The 24,146-nt window shown below is 35.2% G+C and overlaps 4 protein-coding genes across 7 annotated transcripts; 2 read left to right on the top strand and 2 right to left on the bottom strand.

The window, feature by feature from the left end:
- Positions 1-1,300: 1,300 nt before the first annotated feature.
- Positions 1,301-3,627, top strand: LOC111439577 (cysteine proteinase inhibitor A-like). Its single transcript, XM_023077196.1, has 3 exons — positions 1,301-1,479; positions 1,815-2,026; positions 3,363-3,627. Exons 1-2 carry the CDS (start codon positions 1,378-1,380, stop codon positions 2,016-2,018), a joined length of 306 nt encoding a protein of 101 aa, XP_022932964.1. The 5' UTR covers positions 1,301-1,377; the 3' UTR covers positions 2,019-2,026; positions 3,363-3,627.
- Positions 3,628-4,281: 654 nt separating this feature from the next.
- On the bottom strand, positions 4,282-13,453 carry LOC111439555 (tyrosine-specific transport protein). 3 transcript variants are annotated; one of them, XM_023077175.1, is made up of 14 exons: positions 12,977-13,453; positions 12,828-12,868; positions 12,271-12,363; positions 10,895-10,969; positions 10,157-10,206; positions 9,471-9,560; positions 9,298-9,354; positions 8,502-8,571; positions 7,858-7,959; positions 7,726-7,778; positions 7,172-7,322; positions 7,005-7,089; positions 4,700-4,828; positions 4,282-4,573 (listed from the first exon to the last, which is right to left on the bottom strand). In XM_023077175.1, the coding sequence occupies exons 1-14, from the start codon at positions 13,266-13,268 to the stop codon at positions 4,392-4,394; spliced, it is 1,470 nt and encodes a 489-aa protein (XP_022932943.1). In that variant the 5' UTR covers positions 13,269-13,453; the 3' UTR covers positions 4,282-4,391. The 3 variants fall into 3 exon arrangements, with proteins under 3 accessions (XP_022932943.1, XP_022932950.1, XP_022932959.1); XM_023077182.1 differs by having other exon boundaries at positions 8,514-8,571; XM_023077191.1 differs by lacking the exon at positions 4,282-4,573 and adding an exon at positions 5,736-5,856 and having other exon boundaries at positions 4,745-4,828.
- Positions 13,454-14,282: 829 nt separating this feature from the next.
- LOC111440850 (4-diphosphocytidyl-2-C-methyl-D-erythritol kinase, chloroplastic-like) lies at positions 14,283-19,502 on the top strand. 2 transcript variants are annotated; one of them, XM_023077668.1, is made up of 11 exons: positions 14,283-14,775; positions 15,706-15,801; positions 15,877-15,945; positions 16,234-16,335; positions 16,422-16,478; positions 16,597-16,797; positions 17,602-17,694; positions 17,784-17,883; positions 18,189-18,288; positions 18,451-18,536; positions 19,204-19,502. In XM_023077668.1, exons 1-11 carry the CDS (start codon positions 14,584-14,586, stop codon positions 19,305-19,307), a joined length of 1,200 nt encoding a protein of 399 aa, XP_022933436.1. In that variant the 5' UTR covers positions 14,283-14,583; the 3' UTR covers positions 19,308-19,502. The 2 variants fall into 2 exon arrangements, with proteins under 2 accessions (XP_022933436.1, XP_022933435.1); XM_023077667.1 differs by having other exon boundaries at positions 16,234-16,338.
- Positions 19,503-19,602: 100 nt separating this feature from the next.
- LOC111440849 lies at positions 19,603-23,451 on the bottom strand. Its single transcript, XM_023077665.1, has 2 exons — positions 23,252-23,451; positions 19,603-21,648 (listed from the first exon to the last, which is right to left on the bottom strand). The coding sequence occupies exon 2, from the start codon at positions 21,624-21,626 to the stop codon at positions 19,677-19,679; it is 1,950 nt and encodes a 649-aa protein (XP_022933433.1). The 5' UTR covers positions 21,627-21,648; positions 23,252-23,451; the 3' UTR covers positions 19,603-19,676.
- Between the last annotated feature and the right edge of the window lie 695 nt (positions 23,452-24,146).

Below are 24,146 nucleotides of genomic sequence, written 5' to 3'. Positions count from 1 at the left end.
AATTTTTTTTTGAAGGTCTTCAACGTTAATATCCTTGAAACTAAAGAGGAATATGATCTATTATGGGTAGATAGACAATTTTCCGTCCATATATTTACGATAATAATTTTTTAAAAAATTATTTATAAAAGTTAACGATGTTATGCTTTAAAATGTTCACATTTTTTTTTTAATGTGATACAACGATAAAAATATTTTCGAACTATTTAATTATGTTGAATTTTTTTTTTTTTTTTTTTAGTTGAATGGTATTATTGTAAATGTTTATATTAATTATTTTTATTTATTTATTAAAAAACATTAATGGATTTTGTTTAATTAAATTTTGTTTGGGATATCCATATTTTGAAACTTAATATATTTTAGTTGTCATATTTTAAATATCTTTTAATAAAAATAAAAATTAATCTCTATAAATACTATATTCAAATATTTGGAGGTAACGCAAATATAGCTCAATTGATCTTGGGCCCGAAAGTGACGTTTTGGATATGTCGCTAAATTAATTCATATGATTAAAGTATTATATCATCGCAAAAAGGTGGTTCAATTCCCCTCTGTATACGGGTTGAGCTGAAATTTTTTTTTTTGAACCAATAAAAGTTTACAGGTTGGTGACCAGAGCACCCGAATGAAGTTCACAATCCAACCCAACTCTCTATTTTCAAATTGAGTTGGGCCGTCGAGTGTTCTTTTTTTTTTTTATAATTTTTAAAAATTATACTTATCCGTCATACATGTTGCATTACTAATATCAAGCATTTACAAGTCACAAAACACCAGTTAAAAACATTAAAGAATTAAACACAATTCAAACCGCAGACGGAACCGAACTTTTAGCTTTTCAAATATTAAATCGAGTTCAAATCGAAAAAATAGAACCGAACCCAACTTAAGATGGTTTGAGTTAAGTAGTTCAGGTTAGTTGAATTATCGAGCTATGTGAACACGACGAGGATGGTAGTTGATTTAATATTTTTATAATAATAATAATAATAAATAATAGTTTGACCTGTTATGGCATGTCGGCAGGATTTATTAAAAATAATAAATAAATAAAACATGAGGATGGGCACTTAGTTTTTAATTTTTAATTAATTTTTTTATATTTTTAATTTTTAATTAATTTTTTTATGTTTTTAATTTTTATTGGTGGTTGATTTTATTAAAGTAAACGAAAGACGAAGAAACGAATAACAATAATTAATGAAAAGAAAAAGGCGAGCGTGTCCCACACGCTCCATGACGAGTCTGCAGACCAATCAATCCTCCTCGTTTTCAACCGGCTATATAAGATTGAAGTGTTTGAGGCAAGAACTGGATCAATCAATTCATCATTCAATTTCTCTATCTCTTGACTGAATCGAAGAGATCGTAATGGCGCTTCTTGGAGGTATCAAGGAAGTTCCTGCAAACCAGAACAGCGTTGAGGCTGATGAACTTGCTCGTTTCGCTGTTAACGAACATAACAAGAAAGAGGTAATGGTTTTCATTTTCCCTTGAGGTTTTGTATGTTGTTTCATGCGTTTATCTCTTCTGTTTTACCATCGTTTTTGTGTTCTTATGTATATTTGTATCGATTGTCTATGATTGTTTGTGAAAAGAGAGAAAAATGGATCGGAATAGGGATCGTGATTTACGTTTAGGTTTTCTTTTGTAATTCGTGTCTTCCACGAAATTTAATTTTTATATAAATTGTCTGGTAATAGGAGGTGATGGATTTTCCAGTTGTTCTTCTACTGGTGTGGTGAAAACCACGGGGTGATTCGTTTTCTTTATTTTGAAGTTCTGATTGAAAACATTTCTACATGTAGAATGCGCTTCTGGAATTTAGCAAAGTTGTGAAAGTGAAGGAGCAGGTAGTTTCCGGCACAATGTATCATATAACTCTTGAAGCTAGCGATGGCGGTCAGAAGAAGGTTTATGAAGCCAAGATCTGGGTCAAGGTGTGGGAAAATTTTAAGCAGCTTCAAGAGTTCAAGCTTGTTGGGGATGGGTCTGTGGGCTCCTCTGCTTAGTTTGCTTGGTAATCACTTGAACTCTTGTTTCTCCATTATCATGATACTCCAAAATGTAAATATTAGGCATCTATACTCCATTTTAATGCGTGTGAGAACTGTCTGATTCATGATCGATTACAATTTCGTTTTAAGTTCTGTTTTTAAAAGTTTAACTTGTTTTCTCACCATTTTTTTGGTATGTTTTCATGATTTTTAGAAACACATTTGAATTCTTAGCCAAAGAACTTCTCTAATAATTTTCTTCTTTTGAAAGAGCATAAAAACATGAATGAGTTATGAGAGTAGTATTTGTAAGCTTGATTTTTTAGAAACAAAGAAGGGTTTAGTGTTTCTCATTCAAGATTGCAAAAGACCATATTAGAGCTTGGATGGCCAATACTCTGTCAATGGCAATTACTACTTTGGCAGAAGGTTGTTAGGAACTTGGTGCAAAAACATGGATGAGCAGCTAAACAAGGAATCCTCATTGTAGGTGCAGTTAAGTAGGATTTCATAATTAATGAGGATCTTGTCCTGGTGAAGCAAATAGTTCGTTTGAAATCTTCTAATGCTCTACTTTTAGAATAGGGATGCCACTACAAGGAAGTTAAGGATATCATTAGAGTATCTTGGCAATTAGATAGGGAGTTTGTTGTGGTATTTGGTTATAAATAGAGGGCGTGCGAAAGGAGGAAGTTAGGCAATTGTTTAGTGCCCAAAGGTTCAAGTGATATCTCATTGCAAGTTATATCCTAGTTTTATTGTCACATATAATTCAATGTAATATGTTGAGGATTATTTGGAGTGAGTCCCGCCTTGGTTAATTTAGTGGAAGATCATGGGTTTATAAGTGAGGAATACTATCTCCATTAGTATGAAGCCTTTTGGAGAAGTCCAAAGTAAAGTCATGAGAGCTTATGCTCAAAGTAGATAATATCATACCATTGTGGAGAGTCGTAATTCATAACACCTTAGAGTCGTATCATTTTGATTCTCTTCACCACATTGAACATGTGAGAAAATAATTTTTTGTGAAGTTAATGTACTTTACGTTGTATTGGGTACATCTAAAAGTTGTTTTAATGCTAGAATTTCATAATCTATAATACTGACTGAATAAGTACCGACACTCACATTGAACATCAATATGATATCTACTGACAATAACGTTTAGGTCAAAGCATAGAGTATTGTAGCGTGATGGTATGCCACTTTTCGAACTCTTAAGGCTTCAAAACTGAGTTTTTCATTTGAAATCTTTGCTTTGCATGCACCATACTTAGTAGTTCAAACTTTTGGACAATTACATGGATCCATGTGGTTGAACACTACAAATCTAATGATGTTTTTTCTGAAATTTAGGGTCTTAATGTCGTGATGGAGGAACCTAGATACAGCTGATGCGTGGAATGTTTAATAACATCAAAGACTACTTACATTTGAGACAAATGGAGCATAATCCCTTTGCTTTCTTTCTATGTATAGTGTCTTGAATTTAATAAATTCTGTAAGCTATGGAGTGGATATTTATCATCAATAGTTGTTGTTATGAGGCAATTGAAAAAATATATGTATCTTTCATCAAGACATATCCATCTTATAAATCCTTATTACGAATAAGTAAAGCTACTACTTGTACCTAAGTTTATTTTATTGGTAATTAAACGTTATTAATCCAAAATTGTTCTATGTTTTTTAATACAACAAAGGTGGAGTTTCGAGATTTGAATCTCGACCTCAAAAATAGAGTAAATGTCAATCCATGTTAATTTAGTATAATCCATTTGCTATAGAAGTTACGAGGAAATTCATTAGAGAAATGTGCTCTTCTCAATTAATCCTGAAGTGACGCATAATTTAAAAAAAATATGTAATGGATCCATAAACAACATCTCTTTTTTCCTTCTAAACCACGATCAATGGTCCTACAAAACTTGAGTCATGCTCGTGTATAATTGTTCAAGAGATTAATCGATCATAGTGTACATAACCTGGCTTATATTTTTCCTTCTCCACAAAGTAATCTTATAACAGAAAACGCATGTTAGGAGAAAGTCAATGGAATGGAATTTTTCTTTATTATTAATATTATTTAATGTAATAATTGCCATTAATTAATTTCTAATTAATGATTGAGCTTCACATTTTCAAGTGTTCTCAATATTTTTTTTATTAAAATAAATAAAAGTCCAATTGAAAGTGACCTATTTGGAACAAAAGAGTTTATTTGAATGTAATCATTATTCTGTTATGTCTAATTATTTATGAGTAAACGTCTAGTTCAAGAGTGAACTGAATTATTTATGGCTGATTAAAGAGCTGTGAAGTTCAACATTTTTGTTGGATTATCAAAAAGAAAGGTTTGAAAGTGGCAGCATAACCTTCCCAAGTTCATAGATGTCCAAAGTTCTCCAATAGTTCTGAGAAAATTACCCATCCAGCGCCTCCGATCACGAGTGAGAGAGTGAACCTTCCTCCGGGAACCACCATTGGTAGTTTCACGGACGGGGGAGATCTTGAATACCGGTCCGACCACGACATTGCAGCTGGAATAATTCCAAAAAGCAGCAACACTAGACAAGAAATGGGAAGGAATATCATTGAACAATCTTGGTTTCTTTAGGTTGATGAAGAAAAATAAAGCTATGGGAAGAAGAACAAGAAGATATATATATATAGAGAGTGTCGTCAGTATTCACCCCCATATGTTCCAGCCACGTCCAGTGATTTGAAAAATATTTCAGGGTCAATCAATGATAAGATGAGCGGTGGAACTAATGTCAAAATGAATGGCAAAGGTCTGTTCTCCCCACTTGGTAGTTTTAGCACTGGTTTTGCAGCAAAAAGTAAAAAATATTAGCAATCTCAATATATTCGAAGGATTTATTATGTCAAGCAGAAATGTGGGGCCACTATCCATAACACAAGAAATCAAAACCCTACCAGATTCAGAATGGGGCTCAGTAATGATATTATCCATAATAATGTCATCAAAATATGAACTCAAAAGAAACTGGTTTGAGCTTTTAGACCATCCGGGCAAAGCATTTATTACTTTTTTTCAAAATAGAAAGTTCAATAAATCACTCTCGTGTAAATAAAAAGGGGGAAAATCTGGTTTTAGTTTACATTTGAATAAAATATATGGTAAAAGATTATTTTAGTCCCTATACTTCTCGTTCTATTTTTAGTCAATGTACTATCAAACGCGTAAATTTAGACTGTATTTTCAATAAATCTATAAATCTTAAAATTTAGTCCTTAATGTTGGTTTAAAGTAATATTTTCCCATCAAACTGATATTAGTCAACCTACTAAGAACGTGACTTCTCAACCCCAAGAGGTGGTACCAATGCAAGTTGGTGGAATCACTTTGTCAGGTCAAAGGGATGTTGTCATTTCTGCTTGGAGTAGGAAAATTCGTGGAGTTTGACACGAGTAGGATGGTCAGTTTGAATGGATCAAATTGGTAGTTAGGGAAAAGAAGAATGAAAGATCTTTACTGTAACGAGATGTTGTTCCTATTCTGGGTGAGTCAAGCAAACCAGAAAATATGAGAAAAGAAAACTGGGACTCATTGAATAGACAAGTTATTGGGTATATTTGGGTAGATGACAGCTTGTACCACGTCTCAAATGAGACATCAGCATATTGCTTGTGGAAGAAATTAAAAGAGTTGCATGAGAGAAAAACGAATGAGAATAAACTTTTTTCTAGGTAAGAAAGCTTACCAACCTAGAATACGGAAGGTACTTCAATTAGCAGTCATTTGAGTGAGATGGAAGGCATAATGTATCAACTTTCATCAATGCGGATAGTTTAAGCTGATGAGTTGCAGGCATTACTACTTCTTTGCCTGACAATTGGGTAAAGTTAGTAGAATTGTTAAATAATAACTCTCCTAGTGAAACGTTGAGTATAGATATGGTTAAAAGTAGGCTGTGAAATGAAGAAGCAATGAGGATAGCATTGGGTTCTTTAGCTATAGAGTCCGATGTTTTGGTCACAAAAATCGAGGGAGAAATCAGCAACGAAATAAGGGTTCATTGTAATCGTGGCCAATCAGCAAGCAAAACCACTAGAGAAAATCAATCTACTGTTGCAAAATGATGGGCCACAAGAAAGTTGAATGTAGAAAATGGAAAAAGGAGCAACAGAATGAGCATTCCTAAGTGGAAACTTCTTTGAGAAGATGAGGTGTGGTGTAAGGCAACCAAAATAGATAAGGAAAATACAGAGAGACACTGGAGAACTCTTGAGGGAAAAGGAAGAATAAAGTTCAGCCCACAAAACATCTTGAAAGAAAGAGGCTTTCCGCAAGCGATTAAAATCCACCCACGGTTGTGAAACAAATAATTTTTTCTCGTCTGTCTATGTTGGTGAGATCATTCTTTATTTCTCAAGAATGCATCATTCTTTATTTCTCAAGAATGCATCATTCTTTATTTCTCAAGAATGCATTTCATATACGTAAAGGGTGTTTTGTCGAGGATAGTTAGGAGATGAGTCCTACGTCGACTAATTAAGGGGTTGATCATGGGTCTACAAGTAAGGAATACATCTCTATTGGTATGAGGCCTTTTGGAAAAACCAAAAGCAAAGTCATGAGAACTTAGATCAAAGTGGACAATATCATACCATTATGGAGGGTTGTGGTTCCAAACCTATTTTTTGTTAACCAAAGTAGATGTATTTTCTTTAGAATATTATCGTGATTTCCTCTAAACAAATAAAGAATTTATTGTAATTTTATTATTTAATAGTGGAAGATTTTCAGAGATTGTCCCGTTGCTTTCCCCTCCCTCAACGTTGATGGGTTTTCCACATAAATTCGGTCTGTTGTTCCTACATTTACTTGTATTTGTAGTCTTTGTTACCTGACTTGTGTTTTTCACGGGACTACACAGAATTAATCTATGATCATTATCCCTAAAATTGTTGGGACTGAAACAATCGGGCAAATGCAGTTTTAATTCAATAAAATTGACGAGAGAAGTCACTTACAGTCAGCAAGAAAATCAGACAATCCTAAAACAAATCCAATGTAGGATGTTGCGATCGCCAAAAGAGAAAATACTTCCACTATAGGCTGCATTAAAAAAATAGTTGTTTTAAATAAGTCATCCGTGAAAGTTGGTAGTGTACATAAACTGAAATGTCCAGAAACTTACTCCTACATCTCCATTCGTTGATCTCAATTGCTGTAATGGGTCTAATATCTTATCTGATCCCATATCAAGGTTTGAAATAGTCCCTAGGATGACACCATTCCAGACGAGAAATAGAACCAGAGGTATCGCAGTGCCAATGACAATGGATGTCCTGAAATATTATCAGTCAATGATGTAGACAACTATTGATTGTTTTAAAGATGACTGACTGAAGTGTACAAACACTTGATCAAAATGCAACTGATTATGGAATTCAGATAAAATGGGATTGGATGAGCATATCACGAGCTGAAACAACGAACATGGGTACTTTAGCCGTTCTGTGGAGGTCAAGTGAAAGATGTGCGATGTATGCAACTGTATATATGTAGTTTTAATGCATCCATGCTAATGTAAAATTAATATTATAAGTCGGAGAACCAGATGAGAACCGAAGTAATTTCAAATTCTATTAAGCCTTTTCTTCTAGACAAGTCAAGCAAATAAAAGAAATGATTCGAGGTAGTTCCATAGTTTATGTACTCAGTTTACTGTTTAAAGGAAATAAATGTTACCTTACTTTTGCCAGATTTCCTTCCAGATTTGTACAGAGTACTGGCACCACATTCTGCAAAGTGAATTACATATAACATAAAATCTTATCACATTCACAGAACAACTTTGGATATAGCAGGGCGGGAATTTACCTGGTAAACAAATGAAAGGGCAATTATAGGTATACTCATAGGAACAGCTTCGAAATTAGCTTTAAGGAGAGCATCCCAATGTAGGCCTCCACTCGCGACTGCCTAAAAAAAAAATTTGATATTGGTGCATCTATCTAGCAGTAAGTATAATTGACGAAAGTACATTTCCATGGCCAGATAATCAAGCGAGAAATTTGTTTGGTACAAGAATAGACACGTGTTTTAATGGAACATCATTCATGATATCCCTAGCACAAGTAAAATGATAAAAAAACTGATAGAAATGGACCTATGTAATAAATTCAGAGCAGTAAAATGCAATGCTCTTCCAAATTAATAGTGCGAAAATAAAATCGTTCATAAGTTGTGCAAGAGAACTGCACTTTATTTCAACTATATATCTGCAGAAATTTTTCAAACAATAGATGTCAAATGAAGTTCCTCGTCAATGGGGGTTTTCCACTAAATTATGCTCTCGGCCTCAACATTATCAGTGAATATTCAAGAAAATTTGATCAACTACTACATTAACTCAAGTATCCAGACCAAACACAGCATGTGATCACTCAACCCCTAACAACTAGCAATCCTGGTTATAACCCAAATCAAAGCATGTAGTTCCAGAAGTGAAGTGAACATATTACCACAAGACCTACAAAGGAAATGATGATTCCGATTACTAGGGCCCCATTGATAGCACCAATAGAACGTTGGCTGCAATTGAAGACATCTTTGTAGTCAATTCCGAGCAGAGTTGGCTGCAATTATATGTATTTATATGTGTAAACGCACATATATGAAGTTAAATGAATACTCAGAACAGATTCCTTGAAGTGATTGATTCTAGGTGCAGAGGTTTTTTCTTCCTTTCTTATTCCATAGGATACAATACACACGACCGAAGTTTCCTGGGAATGGATTTTTTTTTTTTTTTAAATAATAAATTTCCCGTTGAGATACAAAAAACTTACGCAATGAAAATGATCAAAGAAGGGGGATAATTATAAAGCTCTTTAAAACATGGGAGAAAGCAAATTCAACATGGTCCAAATCACTCCAGAACTCTTACAATCATATTCGCTTAATCTCTAATTCAGAACGAAATATTTAAAAAAGACAACCCTAATGCCATAGCTTTTTTTATTAAGTTTTTGAAAGTAAAACCATTACGAAGAACAAAGAAGGGATCTTTGCACTGTCCTCCAAAGATCTGAAAATATTTTCACATAAGATGAGCGGGCAAAGGACAGTCCAAGAAAAAATAAGTGATATCTTCAGTGTATTTTTGGCAGTGGACACACGAATTAGGGAGAAGAGCATAGCCAGATGAAAAGTTTGTCTCTTGCCGTTAGTATTAAGGCCCGAGATAAATCATTTAAAAGAAAACCTCAATCTCCATAGGATAATATGTTTAAGTACAGGTAGAGATGAAGCACGTACCTTCCAAAGTAGCATATGCCTCCAAATATCAAAGAGAACAGGGTTGCACTCTCCCATCTGCAATTACAATACTGCATAAACACCAAAAATGAACATTTTCTTTGTATGATTGCAAAGATTGGAAATAAGTTCTAATACTAGGGGTTAACGATGGTTGGACTCCTTGTTCATACAAGGGAATGCCGAGAAAAGTGGTCAAGATATCGGAAGAACGAGCGACATAAGCAATCAGAAGGGCGTAGTGAATGAGAATGTATGACCAGCTGCAAGTTGCAAAATATTATTGTCAGAATTGACAGACATGGATGGGAGAAAAATGAAGGAAGCCATAATAATAAATAAACAGATTAAGAATCAGTGATCAATGGTTTATCACATCATTCCACAAGCAGCTACGTGCTTAATTTTGTTTAACCCTCTATCATTTCCATACGATCGTCAAAAGATGAATAAGGAACATTGACATAGCTCACCACATATATGGCTGCCTTTCATAATTGGTCTTTCTACATTATTTATTTTCATGTTTAGCGTTATGTCCTTGTTCTAAGTCTCTAATACAACCTCACTTTTATCCATCCATAACTATATATAATAAAATGAATAACTCTGTCAAGTTTATTGGGCTCATTAGTTTTGAAGGTAAAAGCTCCATGCCAAACTTTTAGTTGCCCAATAAAAATGACAAATTGAACAATAATATGATCACCATCAGCTGTTAGGTATCAAGTAGATAATGATACTTAAAATTTGACAGAGATGCTTGCAACATTTTGTCTCTGTAAGAACATTTCAAAATTCAATACTTGGCAACAGATAGACATTAAGTAGAGCTTAAAACAATTACATCTCAACCTACCAAGAAACTTGAACTCCAACTGTCCCAAGAGTTCTCATGGCCATCGATACCTGAAACATTATAGTTTAAGCTCTCATATCTCGAGGCTTATTACATACAAAAAATACTGCAATAGGAAAATATAAATTTCAGTGGTCGGGAACAAATTAACCCTCACACAAGCAAAAATAAGAACTTGGAAAACTTGAGAATGGGAATTACATTGTCAAATTTTTCATCAGGTTTCTCCTTTTATAGTTCATGCATTAAAGTTTAATGTTTTCCTTCCCTCTTCTTTCCAGTAAAGAAATTGAATGCAAAGTCATTCAAAATTCAACATGAGTTCCACATTACAATTTCTTGAACTCACTTTTCTTAATTTTAACTTTAGCATGTTCATTTTTCTGTAGGTTTGCTGTGATTTAGTTTGCATGGTTGGAGAACAACGAAGAACAGCACACCTTCGCAAAATAATAATAAAGAACAGTACTTCACTTTCTGCTAAGGGATGAAGAACAGATAACGACTTTATAATTGAAGATGAATTCCTATCAGAACTTTGATTAATGATTCAATCTCACAACAAGGGAACAAATCTCAAAACTTTTGACAATGAACTGACGAGTTTATATTACTTGTTCAAATATCCTTATTAGTATATCTTGTCCCAATGCTCAAGTGGAATGCGCATTCGACTATGTATTTATCCTTTGAAAAATTAATATTCATTTCACCCTAAAACTTTATAAAAGACCTTACCAGAGACACGCCACCAGAACCCAGTTCACACATGGTGTTCACATTGACTTCAGCAATTAGGAGTCCTGTCACAACCTGCATGGTTCCATTAAGTAACTGACTAATTATTTCAGGACGACAATATGGGATGAAAGAAAGCAGTCCAGGATAAACTCTGTATCATTTGACAAAAGTTTTATGTTGGTATCATAGTGGTGGTGCTGGCTGAGAAATTGACATTTAGAAACAATATAATGCGTAAGCATAGTTATCCTAGTTCTCATTGTCCTTTGATCTTGGGCTTAAAAATCCTGTTGTTGAAGTGGTTCTTATAGAACTTTAGAAACAAAGTGCCTCGTAAGGTTTTCTTCTTGTTTCCAGATTCTTTTGTATTTTGCTTGTGTTTGTTTGCGTTCCCTCTTCTTTCTAAAAATAAAAATGTGTTTAATAACCATTTCTAATATTCCATTCTCTAAGTACTTAAATTAAACAAATGAAAGTTTCATTTGAAAATAAAAAAAATACATAAGGTGGTAAACAAGCTTAATTTTGGAAAACAAAAACTTGATCAAACAGGACAAGAAAAAAAAATTGTTTCAAAATTTGTAAACAACTTCATAAACATTTCAAAATAATGAGAAACAATATTTATAATGAATTTGAAACAAGAAATAGGGAACGGTAGCATTATAAAGCGAATTTGAAAATTGTTTGAAAAAGATTTTTTATTCATTTAGTTACTTCTATTTTTTCTCCATCAGGGAATTCTTTTAGAGCCTGATGTATGTTCAGAAATTTGATTTATGATACCATTTTTCTATAGTCGCTGAAAAAGGTTAATAGCATACAGTAAATTATAAAACTTCCTTAACTTCTATTTCCTTAAATATTTTCAGATCGGTCGATTTTGACTGCGTGAATTATATCTTAGTATAGTAATTATAGTGAATCTTTCTTCAGTACCTATAGACTACAGTACAGCAAAGTTGCTAAGATTTTATGAATTAAAATGTAATGCAGGCAACCAATTTAGAGTTGCTTGAGAATTTTTAAAGAGATATAGAACAAAGGAAACTACCTACAAACTATAGGCAAATTACCAGACTTCTTACTTCAAAAGAGTTCATACTTTGAGCCCAAGTGGGAAATCCAAGACAGTGAAATTTCAAATAAATGGCGTCATTTTATAAGGATGGGCAATAGACTAAAAAATCTATAGAAACCTTGGGAAAGGCAATACAATATGGATTTAAAATGCAAAACTGCGATAGAACTGCACAAACATGCTGTGACTACATTCTATGCAAATTTGAACTCTAATATAATAATAAAATTGAGTTCAAATTTTGATAAACATATATATAAGATATAGTTACAAGCTGCTGCTACAGTCTTACCATGTACGCCCAACAAAATGTGCACGTAATAGCTGAGGCTAGAAATCCGGATTCTTGAGTTACAGCAGGAATGGCGAGGATCCCAGCACCAATCTGTATACAGGCCCAACATATATTTTACCATTTAAAAAAAAAAAAATACTTGACCCGCATTAAAGGAAAACGTTACTGAGAAATACCCATGATATATTTACAAACTCTTACTTCATCTTTATCAGTGCATAAAAAGTTAGTCCATTTACAGAGTATTTTGAGTACGACAAATGAGGCAGAGGAACTTGAACTTCCAACCTCGAAGGAAGGAGTGAATGTCGTTGGCATTCATTTGCAGAGTAATATCACAGGCTAATTATAATTTATATGAAAACATTTGTAGTTGCATCTTTGCCTAAAGCCTCGGCCCTCGATTGAGGAAGATTTATTCCATTTATCTCTATGTTGGACTACTGTAACTAATTCTGATGAAATATAGCAGAGCGCGAACAACAAATTCTAGTCAAATGTTTTTCAAAATGAATTATAAGAAGGAAAAGAACGTGCAATGTTGAAATGCTTACAGTAGTCCCAGCCACCAAGAAAATCGCGCTGGATAAACTTCCTGCCGCACCAGAAATCCAGGGCAAAAAGAATCAAAGACAAGTTATAATTAGTTTTCAACTCCCAATGAAAATGCGAATCAAAGAATCAGAAGGAACCGGAAAATCACCAGGTTCTCGCTTGAATGTAGCTTGATTAAGGTTGGAGAACAGCCTCTCCAATTCGTACTCTTCCGATTCCTCGATTTCTTTCTCTTGTCCAGACACAGAAGACTCTACCGGCCTCCGCGAGAAGCTGGTGGAAATAGTTCTTAATCTAGTACGAAGAAGCGAGTGACGACGCAGCCGAAGCGACTCGACAGTAGACCGCAGGCAAGACACATGCCGCTGGGACAAATCGAGGCTTCTTCCTGCCGATTGAACGGCGGGAAATGGAAGCCGAAGACAGGAAGTAATCGACATTTCTACCTGACCGGCCGGCGATTATTATCGAAATCCTCAAAATGAGAAGAAGAGGAGCGATCGTTGAGAAGAAACTCGAACCGATTGTATGAAGAAAGTAAACAAAAGAGAAAGAGGCGGGAGAAAGTTGGAAGGTAGCCGAGAAGGAGAAGCCATGGCCGGGATTGAAGAGCTTCGAAGGTTGAGGCTGACAGGACCCACTGAACTGAAAAGGGATAACGTGGGACCCTTAGTTTCTCCACCCGACGCCACGTGTCAACTAGTTAAAAGTTTTCTCCAACTTCCAATATTATTATTATTTAACAATATGACCGTTAATTTTTATATATATATATCCTAAACTTTGAGTATATTCTAAATATTAAATATGAAATACTTCATTTAAATTTTATAAAACATATCATTTATTTTAAAACACTGTTTCAAAAAAATCTTTAGAACGATCCAACAGAAGACTAAATAAAATAAATAAGCATTTAAGTTAAAAATATTCTATTCTAGCCTGAATCTAAGAAAATAAATACCACTGTTATGTATATGCCATAATCTCGAGTTGCGATGCTGTCATCAACCAAAGAATGTCTTACCTTAACCTAAAAAATGTAGTAGCATATGACTTTGAGTATTTAAATAAATACTTAGTAAGTGACCTCAGAGTTAAATGTAAAATATATATATATATATATATATATTAGTTAGAGAAAGTATTAATAAAACTTTTTAAAATTTAAAAATATTTTTGAAACAAAATTACAAATTTAAGGAATTTTAAATAATATTAAAAATTTAAGTGTATTTTTTAAACAAAATATTAACTGAGGTAAAAATATTTTTTAAATAAAAAAATATTAAGAATATTCTTGAAATTTTTAAAAATTTAAAAGTATTTTTATGAGAAAATTTAAAACTATTTTTATTAGTTTATTTTTTAATAAAAAAATTTGAAATTTATTTTAAAACTAAAAAAAAAAATTGGTTTAATTTATGAACAAATCTTCAAATTTTTCACCACATCACTTGATCGCTCAACCAATAAATTTGCACGAAATGGAAAAGAATCAGAAGAACTTTGCGAGAAATTTGGTGTCGAAATCAAAATGGGAAGCCCATCTACCAAATTCCAACATCACTCCAAAGTTTTCATATAAGGGAAATGACATGGACGCGATTTTCACGTTTTTCACAGATTTCTTACAATAATCTCTCGGCCCACAATGCATAAATCTTCATCTTCGTCTTAATCCGCTTCGAAATTATTCGATTTCTCTTATTTGATCATCTGGGACTGTACCAGTGAAGAGTTTCTCAGTCATCAATGGCTTCCTGTAATATCTCTTTTAGTTCGCGGCTTCGATTTCCATCCGTTTCGCCTAGAAAGAATTTCGCCGTCGATTCATTTGGGCCTCGCGGTTCATTTAATTTTGCGTCGAGGTCGAAACACCAGAAGAATCTACTCATTCAGAAGGCCATTAGATGTAATTCCACCGCTTCTAAACAACAAGTTGAGGTATAAATATGATTTCGTCTGTTCCTTTTGGAATTGTTGGAAATTTAATGGTTTATGATTCAAATGAAGAGTTTAAATTATGATCCAGTAGCATGCAGCATCGTCCTTACGCAATCTAAGTCTAAAAGGTTGTATCAGAGCAAGGTTAAGAGACAAATTTTGGTTATGTGATAAGGAATCAACCAAGGAAAAGCTCTTATACCAAATGATAAGTAACTAACGGAAAACTTTGATTCCAAATGATGAATCATTACATGGGAAGTAAGATTTGAATTACCTTGTTGTTCGAATATTTCTAGGCAAGAACACTTGTTTGAGATTCGAATCACTCCACAAGCAAGATCAATAATGTCTAGCTTGAATGATTCTAAACATGATCAATTTTGCTTGTGAGTGATTTGAATCTCAAACAAGTGTTCTTGTCTTGAGATATTCGATCAACAAGGTAATATGAATCTTAGTTTCCCTGTAGTGATTCCTTATTATTCGGTATTAAAACTTTCCTTTGGGTTGGTTCCTTATCATTTGGTATAAGAGCTTCCCCTAAGTTGATTCCTTATCATTTGGTATCAAAATTTTCTTTTGAGTTGGTTCCTTATCATTTGGTATTAGAGCTTTCCCATGGTTGATATTATCACAATGTCCCCTGAAAATTTGGGGCATTGTTTTGAAATTATGTTTGTTCATCGGTCTAATTTGTGATTGTTGGTTGGTTGCTGTTGGAAATTTGGTGGTTTATATATTTTCTGGAGAATTTTCAAACATCACTAGCATGCATGTAGTAATATCTCTTGGCAGTCTAAGTCTAGAAAGTCAGATCATTAGATCATTAGAGTTGGTATTAGAGCGAAGTTAAAGAAAGAAAGTTCGGGATTATGTTTGTTCATCGGTTTAATCTGTGATGGTGAGTTTGTTGTTGTTCGTAAATAGATTGTTTACGATGCTGATGAAAGGATAAACAAGTTAGCTGACGAAGTGGACCGAGATGCTCCTCTTTCGAGGCTTACCCTGTTCTCACCTTGCAAGGTAATAATGGTGTTACTTTAAGTCAAGCTTTGAAATGGTGGGGTTTGTCTCTTATGTTGAGTTTTGTTGATGCAGATTAATGTTTTCTTGAGAATAACTAAGAAGAGGGAAGATGGATATCATGATTTGGCATCTCTCTTTCACGTAAGTAATAGGGATTTTTGGATTTGATGTTATTATTCGATACAATCGGTACCGAGATTTTAAAGTCGATGCGAGTTTGATAAACTGTTCTATAGTCGGGCTTGTTTCGAGTATTTTGTCAAAATTTCTTTTGACAATGTTATTGGCTAAAAGCGCTTTTTATAATTCAAAAAGTCATACGAAACTCGACTTTACCGTTTTAGAAGGAATCGAGTTGTTAAGAAACTTTGAGTATCATCCATTTCTCTTAGCTGCTGAATTTTGGATGTTTTTTTCTTCTGTCTTTAGGTGATAAGCTTAGGGGATACAATTAAATTCTCTTTGTCGCCATCGAAGAAGGATCGCCTTTCGACCAATGTATCGGGGGTACCCCTTGATGATAGAAATTTGGTAGTCGTTCTCGAACAATGCTCTTATTCTATTTCTTCTGAGTTTTTTTTGTTGCCATAACTTATTTCTCTACCATATATCTTCAGATTATCAAGGCTCTTAACCTCTACAGGAAAAAGACTGGCTGTGACCAATTTTTCTGGGTGAGTATCTACAAAATGATTAGATATCTTTAATGAATGTCATAAAATCTACCTGAATGAATGGAAAACGTCGATACTCGATCGTGAAGTTTGGAACTATGGTTTTATGTGCGAGCAGATCCATCTCGACAAAAAGGTACCAACTGGAGCAGGGCTTGGTGGAGGAAGCAGTAATGCTGCAACTGCACTGTGGGCAGCCAATCAGTTCAGTGGATGTCTTGCTACTGAAAAGGATCTTCAACAATGGTCAAGTGAGATAGGATCTGATATTCCCTTCTTTTTCTCGGAAGGGGCGGCCTTCTGCACTGGGAGAGGTGAGGTATGTGTTGGGTTATGAAGTCTGCTGCTTATTTATAGCTTATTCAATTGTTATATACAGTAAAACTATATATGCAAAATGGTCGTATATAGTAAACGATAGTAAAAAGTTGATAAAGATTGGTAAAACTATATATAAGTAAACTGAAACCATATATATACCCCTTAGGTAGTGTTTTGAAGATGTACTTTTTGTCTTCTCTGTATTCTCTATTAGTGTACATATACGAAGTCATCAATACAAACCTTTATCCAATATTTCTCATTATTCTCTCCTGTTCTTTGTGGTCATTTAGATCAAATGTGTGCGTTATTGTGCGATCCTAACACACTAATGTTCTTTGTGTTCATCTCGATCGAGTGTGTGCGTAGTTGTGTGATCCTAACACTCATGTTCCTTGTGTTCATCTTTATCAAGTATGTGCATTATTGTGTGGTCCTAACAATATGTTTAGATAGCTACAAGCGTTAATAAGAAATATACAGTTGAATTTGGAAATGCCTATTATTTCTCTTTCGCATTGATACCCATAAGTTCTAGAAATTGGCATTTTGAGTCGGATTTGATAGAACGAGCGTCTTCTGTTTCAATCCATAAATCAGTGGACATAATCAAAGATTCTTTTGCTATTATCCATATACGAGTACTCGTGTTTATCATTATCCGCGTGCATCGCCTGGAATAGTTCGATTGCCAATGCTAATTCTGAAAACCAAGGAGCTCGGAGCTCGTGGTGTCTCTTTCTAAATGAATGATCTGTTCTTGGCTGGCATTTGAGAAACTTTTATGTTTTCTCTTTTACAGTTCGTGCAGAATATTCCTCCTCCGGTACCCTTGGACGTTCCGATGGTTCTCATAAAGCCCCAGGAAGCATGCTCTACAGCAGAAGTTTATAAGGTAATGGAAATTGTAGTATATGGTGAGAAAAAGAAGGAGAATTAGTTCTTGTTTCCATTGCATAATCAAGATTGGTTTATATTCCTCAGCGCTTACGGTTGGATCGAACGAGCGATGTCGATCCTTTATCATTGTTGGATAAAATCACAAAGAATGGAATATCACAAGATGTGTGTATCAATGATTTGGGTACGTGAGTTCGTTTAATGTTCACTCGAACAAGCATTCGAAAGCTAGTTCTTCAGTTCATTTGGATAGGTGAAATTACATAATGCTATGCCTTAAAACATCCGAGTTTGCCGAACATAATATCGTACCTGATTACTTTAAGCGATGTATGAACATTCATGACTTGCTTTGCATATCGACTTTAGAGTTACTGCTGATCGATCCCATTTTTGTAACGTGCATTATCGACTTTCGTGAATCTTTTGAGTTTCTTTTATGTTGACACATTTGTATTTATTTCGATCTTCGACATTCTTTCTCCTCAGAACCTCCTGCTTTTGAGGTCCTCCCGTCGCTTAAAAGATTGAAACAGCGAATAGTCTCTGCCAGCCGTGGCGAGTTTGATGCCGTTTTCATGTCCGGGAGGTAAGAACATCGAAATTATTATTTATCAGTTTATCCTTGTTCTATGCCGTTTTTATGCCAAGACAATGTCAGGTGTTCTTTGTTTTCCCTTGTAAAGCTTCTGATTAGGTAAGATTATTAGTATAAACATCTTATCATCACTTCAAATTTCATTTCATTCAGTGGTAGCACAATAGTAGGAATTGGGTCTCCAGATCCTCCAGGCTTCATCTATAACGACAACGAATTCCAGGACGTGTTTTTGGCAGGTAACAATCCGAATGCTCCTTAACTAGTTTCCTCTAGATTTTTCGACGTCGTGCTACCATCGATGCACAAGTCATTGTTTGGAAAATTTTGGAGCTTAAAATGCACTTCTAGTACACCATATTCGAGGATCTTACCATGTTCTTTCTGTAAACACTTTCGAAAGAAACTTCCTTTTCAATGTTCTTTGGAATACGTAACCGCATGAGCCCACTGCTAGCCATTACTATTCGCTTCGGCCCGTTATGTACTGTCGTCAACCTCGCAGTTTTAAAATGCATCTGTTAGGGAGAGGTTTTCACACCCTTCATTCTCCTCTATAATTGATGTGAGATCTCACAATCTACCCCCTTTAAGGGTGTGGAAACCTTGAGGCTGACGATAATCCGTAACGGGCTAAAACGGACAATATCTGTCAAGGGTGGACTTAGGATGTTAAAGAATATGTTTTGGGAAGTTTTATATTCACTTTTAATCGACTTTAAAGTAATAACTTCTTTATGTTGTCCTCGATGCATAATATTCTTAGAACTTTATATAGTAAGATTCCTATTGAATGAACATTCATAGATTTCCCTTTTCTCATGCGTTTTACATACTTCTCCAGTGCTTTATTAATTTGTTTCCAAATGTTTGGATGGAATCTTACCTGAAAAGTTCTGAATGCAGAGGCCAACTTTCTCACCCGTGAAGCGAATCAATGGTATCGAGAACCCGCTACAGCATCCGCGTGTAGTACACCGTCCGAGCGTCGCGAATCTGCTGCTGCATAACTGGCTCCTCCCTCCTAGGATGAAATAGAGGTTCAGCTTATGATTCCTGTAGACTGAGAATTCCTGTAGGACTTTAAACTACATCCATTGTTAACTTGCGAATTGATCTCGAGTTCTCATTTGTGACCTTAACTGGCTTTAATCTCGGTCTAGGAAAAAACGAGCGTGAATATAAACATTAATATTAATAATAATAATGCAAACGTTGAATTGGCATCGATGATCATTACTAGAACGCTTAGCTCAATGAGAAACATTCACCATGAAGAATCTAAAAGAAGGAACAAAAAAGCTATAAAGATTCAATCAAACTCACTTTTCTTTTTCTTCCTTTCATTTTCATTTATTTTCATAAATTTTCCTCTCTTCTTATGGAGGAGAGAAGACAAACTGTCTAGGAAAACTGAAAATATCCTTTCCTTCAAATGGAGAAGTCCACTCTCTAGAACCATTACTTGCTGATGTTTCAGAAGCAACTCCATTTTGCAATCCAGCCATTGGAACTCTATTGAAATTAGAAGGCACGGACGACGGTATGAACGGCTGAGCATCCACCAAATGAGCAGTGTTCGATTCGTAAAGATGGGCGTTCTTCTGCATATAGGAATTCAGCCCCTGCAACAACCCACCAGGTTGGACCGAAGTTAGGCCTTTATCCACAGACCAGTCTATGTCGGAGTAATCTAGATGTGGCATTGAACTTCCCGTGTTCCAATCTACGGGAGACGACGCCCCTGATTGTGTCGAACTTGTTCCTGAAAATAGTCCGAGGGAGGAAGCAGCAGCTATGGTAGATGATGCACCTGTTCTGCTCCATGAAGTATTGGTGCGGGTGGCTTCAGGGATGCCCCCACGGCTGTTACTAGAGACAAACTGTTGCTGATACTGAACTTGAGAATACGTCTGATTTACGGTTACATCATTTGGCTTGAAGCTTCTTGAGCTGTGAATCTGTGACAAAAACCCATTGGACGATTTAATAGATCCAAGGCTATTAGCAGTATACCAACTAGAAGGCGGCGATGAACTTATAGTTCCAACCGACGGTTGCATCATCGTGCGCAAAGATGCGTTCCGACCCTGTACTATTGAACTTGGTTCTCTCACTGAACCAGATTGAAAGCTATTAATCTCAGAACCAACTGTTAAATAACGAGTTTCATTCTTGATTGGTGGAGATGACAACTGGGTGGGTGTTGATGATAAAGAGAAGGACAAGGGGTTAGTTCCCGCACCTGGCCACCTTTTCTCAGCGGTTGTGATCTGTTCATAATGTCCCCATTCCATCTTCGGCTGATTCCTCAAAGGCTGTGGTATACTCTTGCCAATGGATTCTACAGACAAACCAGCTGTAATTGTTCCTTTTGTGTAATTAAAATCTTTTTCATCCTTTCTTTGTTGTATTGAAGGATGATTAGGCTTAGCTTGCGGTCTTAATAAGGCTTGACTAGCATTGCCAGAAAACTTACTGCTTAAAGCAGTTGGAGGATCACCGGTTTCTTCGGGCTTAGGAGGAGCGGCAGGCGGATCTAGCTTCAATTCTCTCAAGGATTCGGCTGCCTTCTCCAGATCGCCTTCAGAAGCAACAACAGCTCTCTCAACTTCTAGTTTTGTACACTTGAACTGTGATTCCAAGTCTGCTATACGAGCAAGCTCTTCTGATATGTCAAGTTTAAGGTTTTGCCCACCAAGGTTTTGATTCGAAGAATCACTTGTCTCTTCACCACCTTCCAAAAGCCATGCAACTGACTCCTCTATGTTGCCTTCGTTTAGCATTAGAGCTACGGTTGCTCGATCTTGTGAAAAGCCCATGGCAACTAATTGCTGTGCAAGAGCTTCAAGCTTTCTGGACATCAGGTAGCCACTACAGCGTTCGTGTAATTCCTGAGCACGTCTCTCTTTTTGACGCTGATGCTTCTTCTCATTCTTTTGACGAATTTTTTCTCGTTTGTCAATGTCTGCCCCTGGAATTGTTTCTTGCCGCACAGTTGGGTTAGATTTTTTGTCTTTATGGTCCTCTGACTCACCAGACCAGCTACCATTGTTAGAAACAGAATCATACTCTGCCGCTGAAGAAAGCAAAACTCCAGAATGAGCATCTGTATCATCTATGTTCTTGAAACGGCCATTGGAATGGAGAGGTGAAGAAGCAGATACTGTTGATTCAAGTGCATGGAAGGTGCCTAAGAGAGGATTATATGCACTAGCTGGAACACTACTACTACCAGCTGCAGCAGGTCCTGTCGGCTTTGATGTAGGCTTCTGAGGTTCTTTGATCACTTTCTTGTCTTTTGGTTTAGATTTGGAAGCAGGAGACATCTTAGCAGCTAGGAAATTCCTTCTGAAATGTGCAATACACAACATCAGATTCTGTAACATAACAACCTTTTTTATATAGGAACATGAACATGAACATTTCATACACGAAAATACTGACGACTTAAACACAATCAATTTTCCACGTAATGTGAAAACCATGTATGCACTGAAAACGTAAAACGCAAGACACTTAACAACAAAACACGCAGAGAATGAAAATACGCACGAACAACTCTATATCTGTCTGATGAGACCCTTTAATTCAAACAATAACCTACGACACTGCTTTATATACTTACCTGGTCACTTTTTCTTGGCGAGTTCTAAGTGAGCACTATTATATTATGAAATAGCAAAACCTTCCGTTCTAATCTCTAGCACAGTAACTCATCGGTTCCAATCTCAACATGGCATGGAATTTGCAAATACAAGTTTCATTATGAATAAAAGAAACAATTGTAGTTGATATTATTTATGGTTATCTGTCCAGGAACAAATGAAGACTATTGCATTCGGTCTCATCCTTTTCTCCTCCTGCTGAAATAACAAACAAGAACAAAACCAAAGAGATTTCTCTTCATCATTGAACCCTTGAATTTCTTTCTGGTCATAAGTTACAAAAGAGGCTCTAGTGAACAATGAAAGCAAGACTTTTACCTCACTCATTAAAGAGTGAGCACCATGAATGACTCCCTGGAAGTCATTGACGTTAATGGAGGAGAGCAGTTTTCCAATTAAGAGAGAGGAGGATTTGGTTCCAGAACTGTTCAGAACAGACAGACTCCTAACTATGAGATCAGTCTCCTGCTATTACATTAAAAAGAAATCATCCTCCACTAAAATCAAATGCAACGACCCTACACTTCATAAGAACAGTTACGCTTACTGAATTACAAGACCTAGTATAAGCACATCCTGAAAAAGCTCTTCAAAGTCCAGAACTCAAAAGGCATTGTTGAATCTAACATCACAGTGCCCGGCTAATCACTGTATAAGCATTTAGCAGAGCGAACTAGCCTCCTTCTTTTTCCTCAAATAGTATGGTCCTTTAGACTAGCAATATCCATAGCAGGAGAAACATACACCTAATTCGAACTACAGTATGAGATACGGGAGCCTAAATCTTCTAAAAACGTGATATGAAGAGGAATTCCAATCTCTCGTACACTTGTGACATTGCATCGAACATTAGTAAAAAACCAACAGAAGCCATAACAAACGATGCAATCCAGAAGCGATTAGGTAGTAACAAAAAGTCAAAAAACCAAAGTTCATTCCAAGTTCACGCGCAACATTCAATTCAATTCCAGTTCCTCCACACCACAAACAAACAACAAAAATTTTAAAATCAATGCAACACCGCCAAAGATACAACTGAAGATTCAACGGAAAGCACCAAAATCCACAGGACGACACCGACGAAAATTCGCACTCCGAAGCAGCCAAACTCCACCAAACGCAGAAAACACATGTCAACATTTGAAGTTGACCAAAGAAAATGCTCCAAAACACAAGACGAATTAAGAGAAAAAAAAAAAAAAAAAAGAAGAAGAATACGAACTCGAACATAGTTGGGAAGCAGATATCAAAAAGACAGCAAGCGAGAGAGAGAGAGAGAAAGCAACCTTGAGCTTCAACAGCGGGCCTGAGTTGGTGCCGTTGACGTTGGTGATTAGATACGGCGGAGATTACGGACGAGCGACAATGGTGAGGAGAGGAGAAATGGGATAGGTGTCACAGAAGCCTAACCATATGAAATTAGGGTTTTGAAGAGAGAGAGAGAGAGAGAGAGAGATTTTGGAATAATTTCAAAAGTATCATTTAACTAAAATCTAGACTTTCTCATCTCGGACAATTTTTGGACGGATTTGTACGGGCGTGAATTTATAGTATATTTTTTTTTATTATATACTTTTAAATCATATATTAATTTTTCTACAAATAATTATTAAGATTTTAAAAAGAAAAATCAACCGAATATTTTATGTTGGTAGGTGAGTTATCTTTGGTAAATTTTTAGTCATTTTTTTTAAATAATTAAAAATAACAATCCAATATTCCAATTCAATCCTACTCAAATTCAAAATAAAATAAAATATTTAAAAATACCAATCTAATGGTCGAATCAAAAATAAAATCCAATATCCCAATTCAATTCTACTCGAAATAAAATAAAATAGGATTAGAGGTTCTTACTCGAAATAAAATAAAATAAAATAAAATAGGATTAGATCGGTTCTTACTCGAAATAAAATAAAATAAAATAAAATAGGATTAGATCGGTTCTTACTCGAAATAAAATAAAATATGATTAGATTGGAAAATAAAATAGGATTATAAAATAGGATTAGAGTGGTCGTAAACAGGATTATTAATTGTGAACTCAATTTGAATCAAAAATAAGATAGGGTTGGATTAAGATGTGAACTCAATTTAAATTGGTCCAAAAGATTTTTTCAGTCCAATCTCGCTCAAACCAAAAAAATGGTAAACAAAATTCAAAAAAAAAAAAAAAAAAAA

The sequence above is a fragment of the Cucurbita moschata genome, unplaced genomic scaffold (assembly GCF_002738365.1).
Source record: "Cucurbita moschata cultivar Rifu unplaced genomic scaffold, Cmos_1.0 Cmo_Scf00003, whole genome shotgun sequence".
Lineage (NCBI taxonomy): Eukaryota > Viridiplantae > Streptophyta > Magnoliopsida > Cucurbitales > Cucurbitaceae > Cucurbita > Cucurbita moschata.
This window is presented reverse-complemented; position numbering and strand designations above follow the sequence as displayed.

What these genes read in the sequence shown, in the direction of transcription:
- LOC111439555 (XM_023077175.1), bottom strand. Translation starts at nt 13,268, where the DNA reads ATGTCGATTACTTCCTGTCTTCGGCTTCCATTTCCCGCCGTTCAATCG. An exon ending in GTTCTGGTGGCGTGTCTCTG is followed by an intron (nt 10,207 to 10,894) that starts GTAAGGTCTTTT and finishes ATAATGTTTCAG; the next exon opens with GTATCGATGGCCATGAGAAC. An exon ending in GGAAATCTGGCAAAAGTAAG is followed by an intron (nt 7,323 to 7,725) that starts GTAACATTTATT and finishes ATAATATTTCAG; the next exon opens with GACATCCATTGTCATTGGCA.
- LOC111439577 (XM_023077196.1), top strand. Translation starts at nt 1,378, where the DNA reads ATGGCGCTTCTTGGAGGTATCAAGGAAGTTCCTGCAAACCAGAACAGC. An exon ending in ACGAACATAACAAGAAAGAG is followed by an intron (nt 1,480 to 1,814) that starts GTAATGGTTTTC and finishes TTCTACATGTAG; the next exon opens with AATGCGCTTCTGGAATTTAG.
- LOC111440849 (XM_023077665.1), bottom strand. Translation starts at nt 21,626, where the DNA reads ATGTCTCCTGCTTCCAAATCTAAACCAAAAGACAAGAAAGTGATCAAA.
- LOC111440850 (XM_023077667.1), top strand. Translation starts at nt 14,584, where the DNA reads ATGGCTTCCTGTAATATCTCTTTTAGTTCGCGGCTTCGATTTCCATCC. An exon ending in TTGATGATAGAAATTTGGTA is followed by an intron (nt 16,339 to 16,421) that starts GTCGTTCTCGAA and finishes ATATATCTTCAG; the next exon opens with ATTATCAAGGCTCTTAACCT. An exon ending in CTACAGCAGAAGTTTATAAG is followed by an intron (nt 17,695 to 17,783) that starts GTAATGGAAATT and finishes TATATTCCTCAG; the next exon opens with CGCTTACGGTTGGATCGAAC.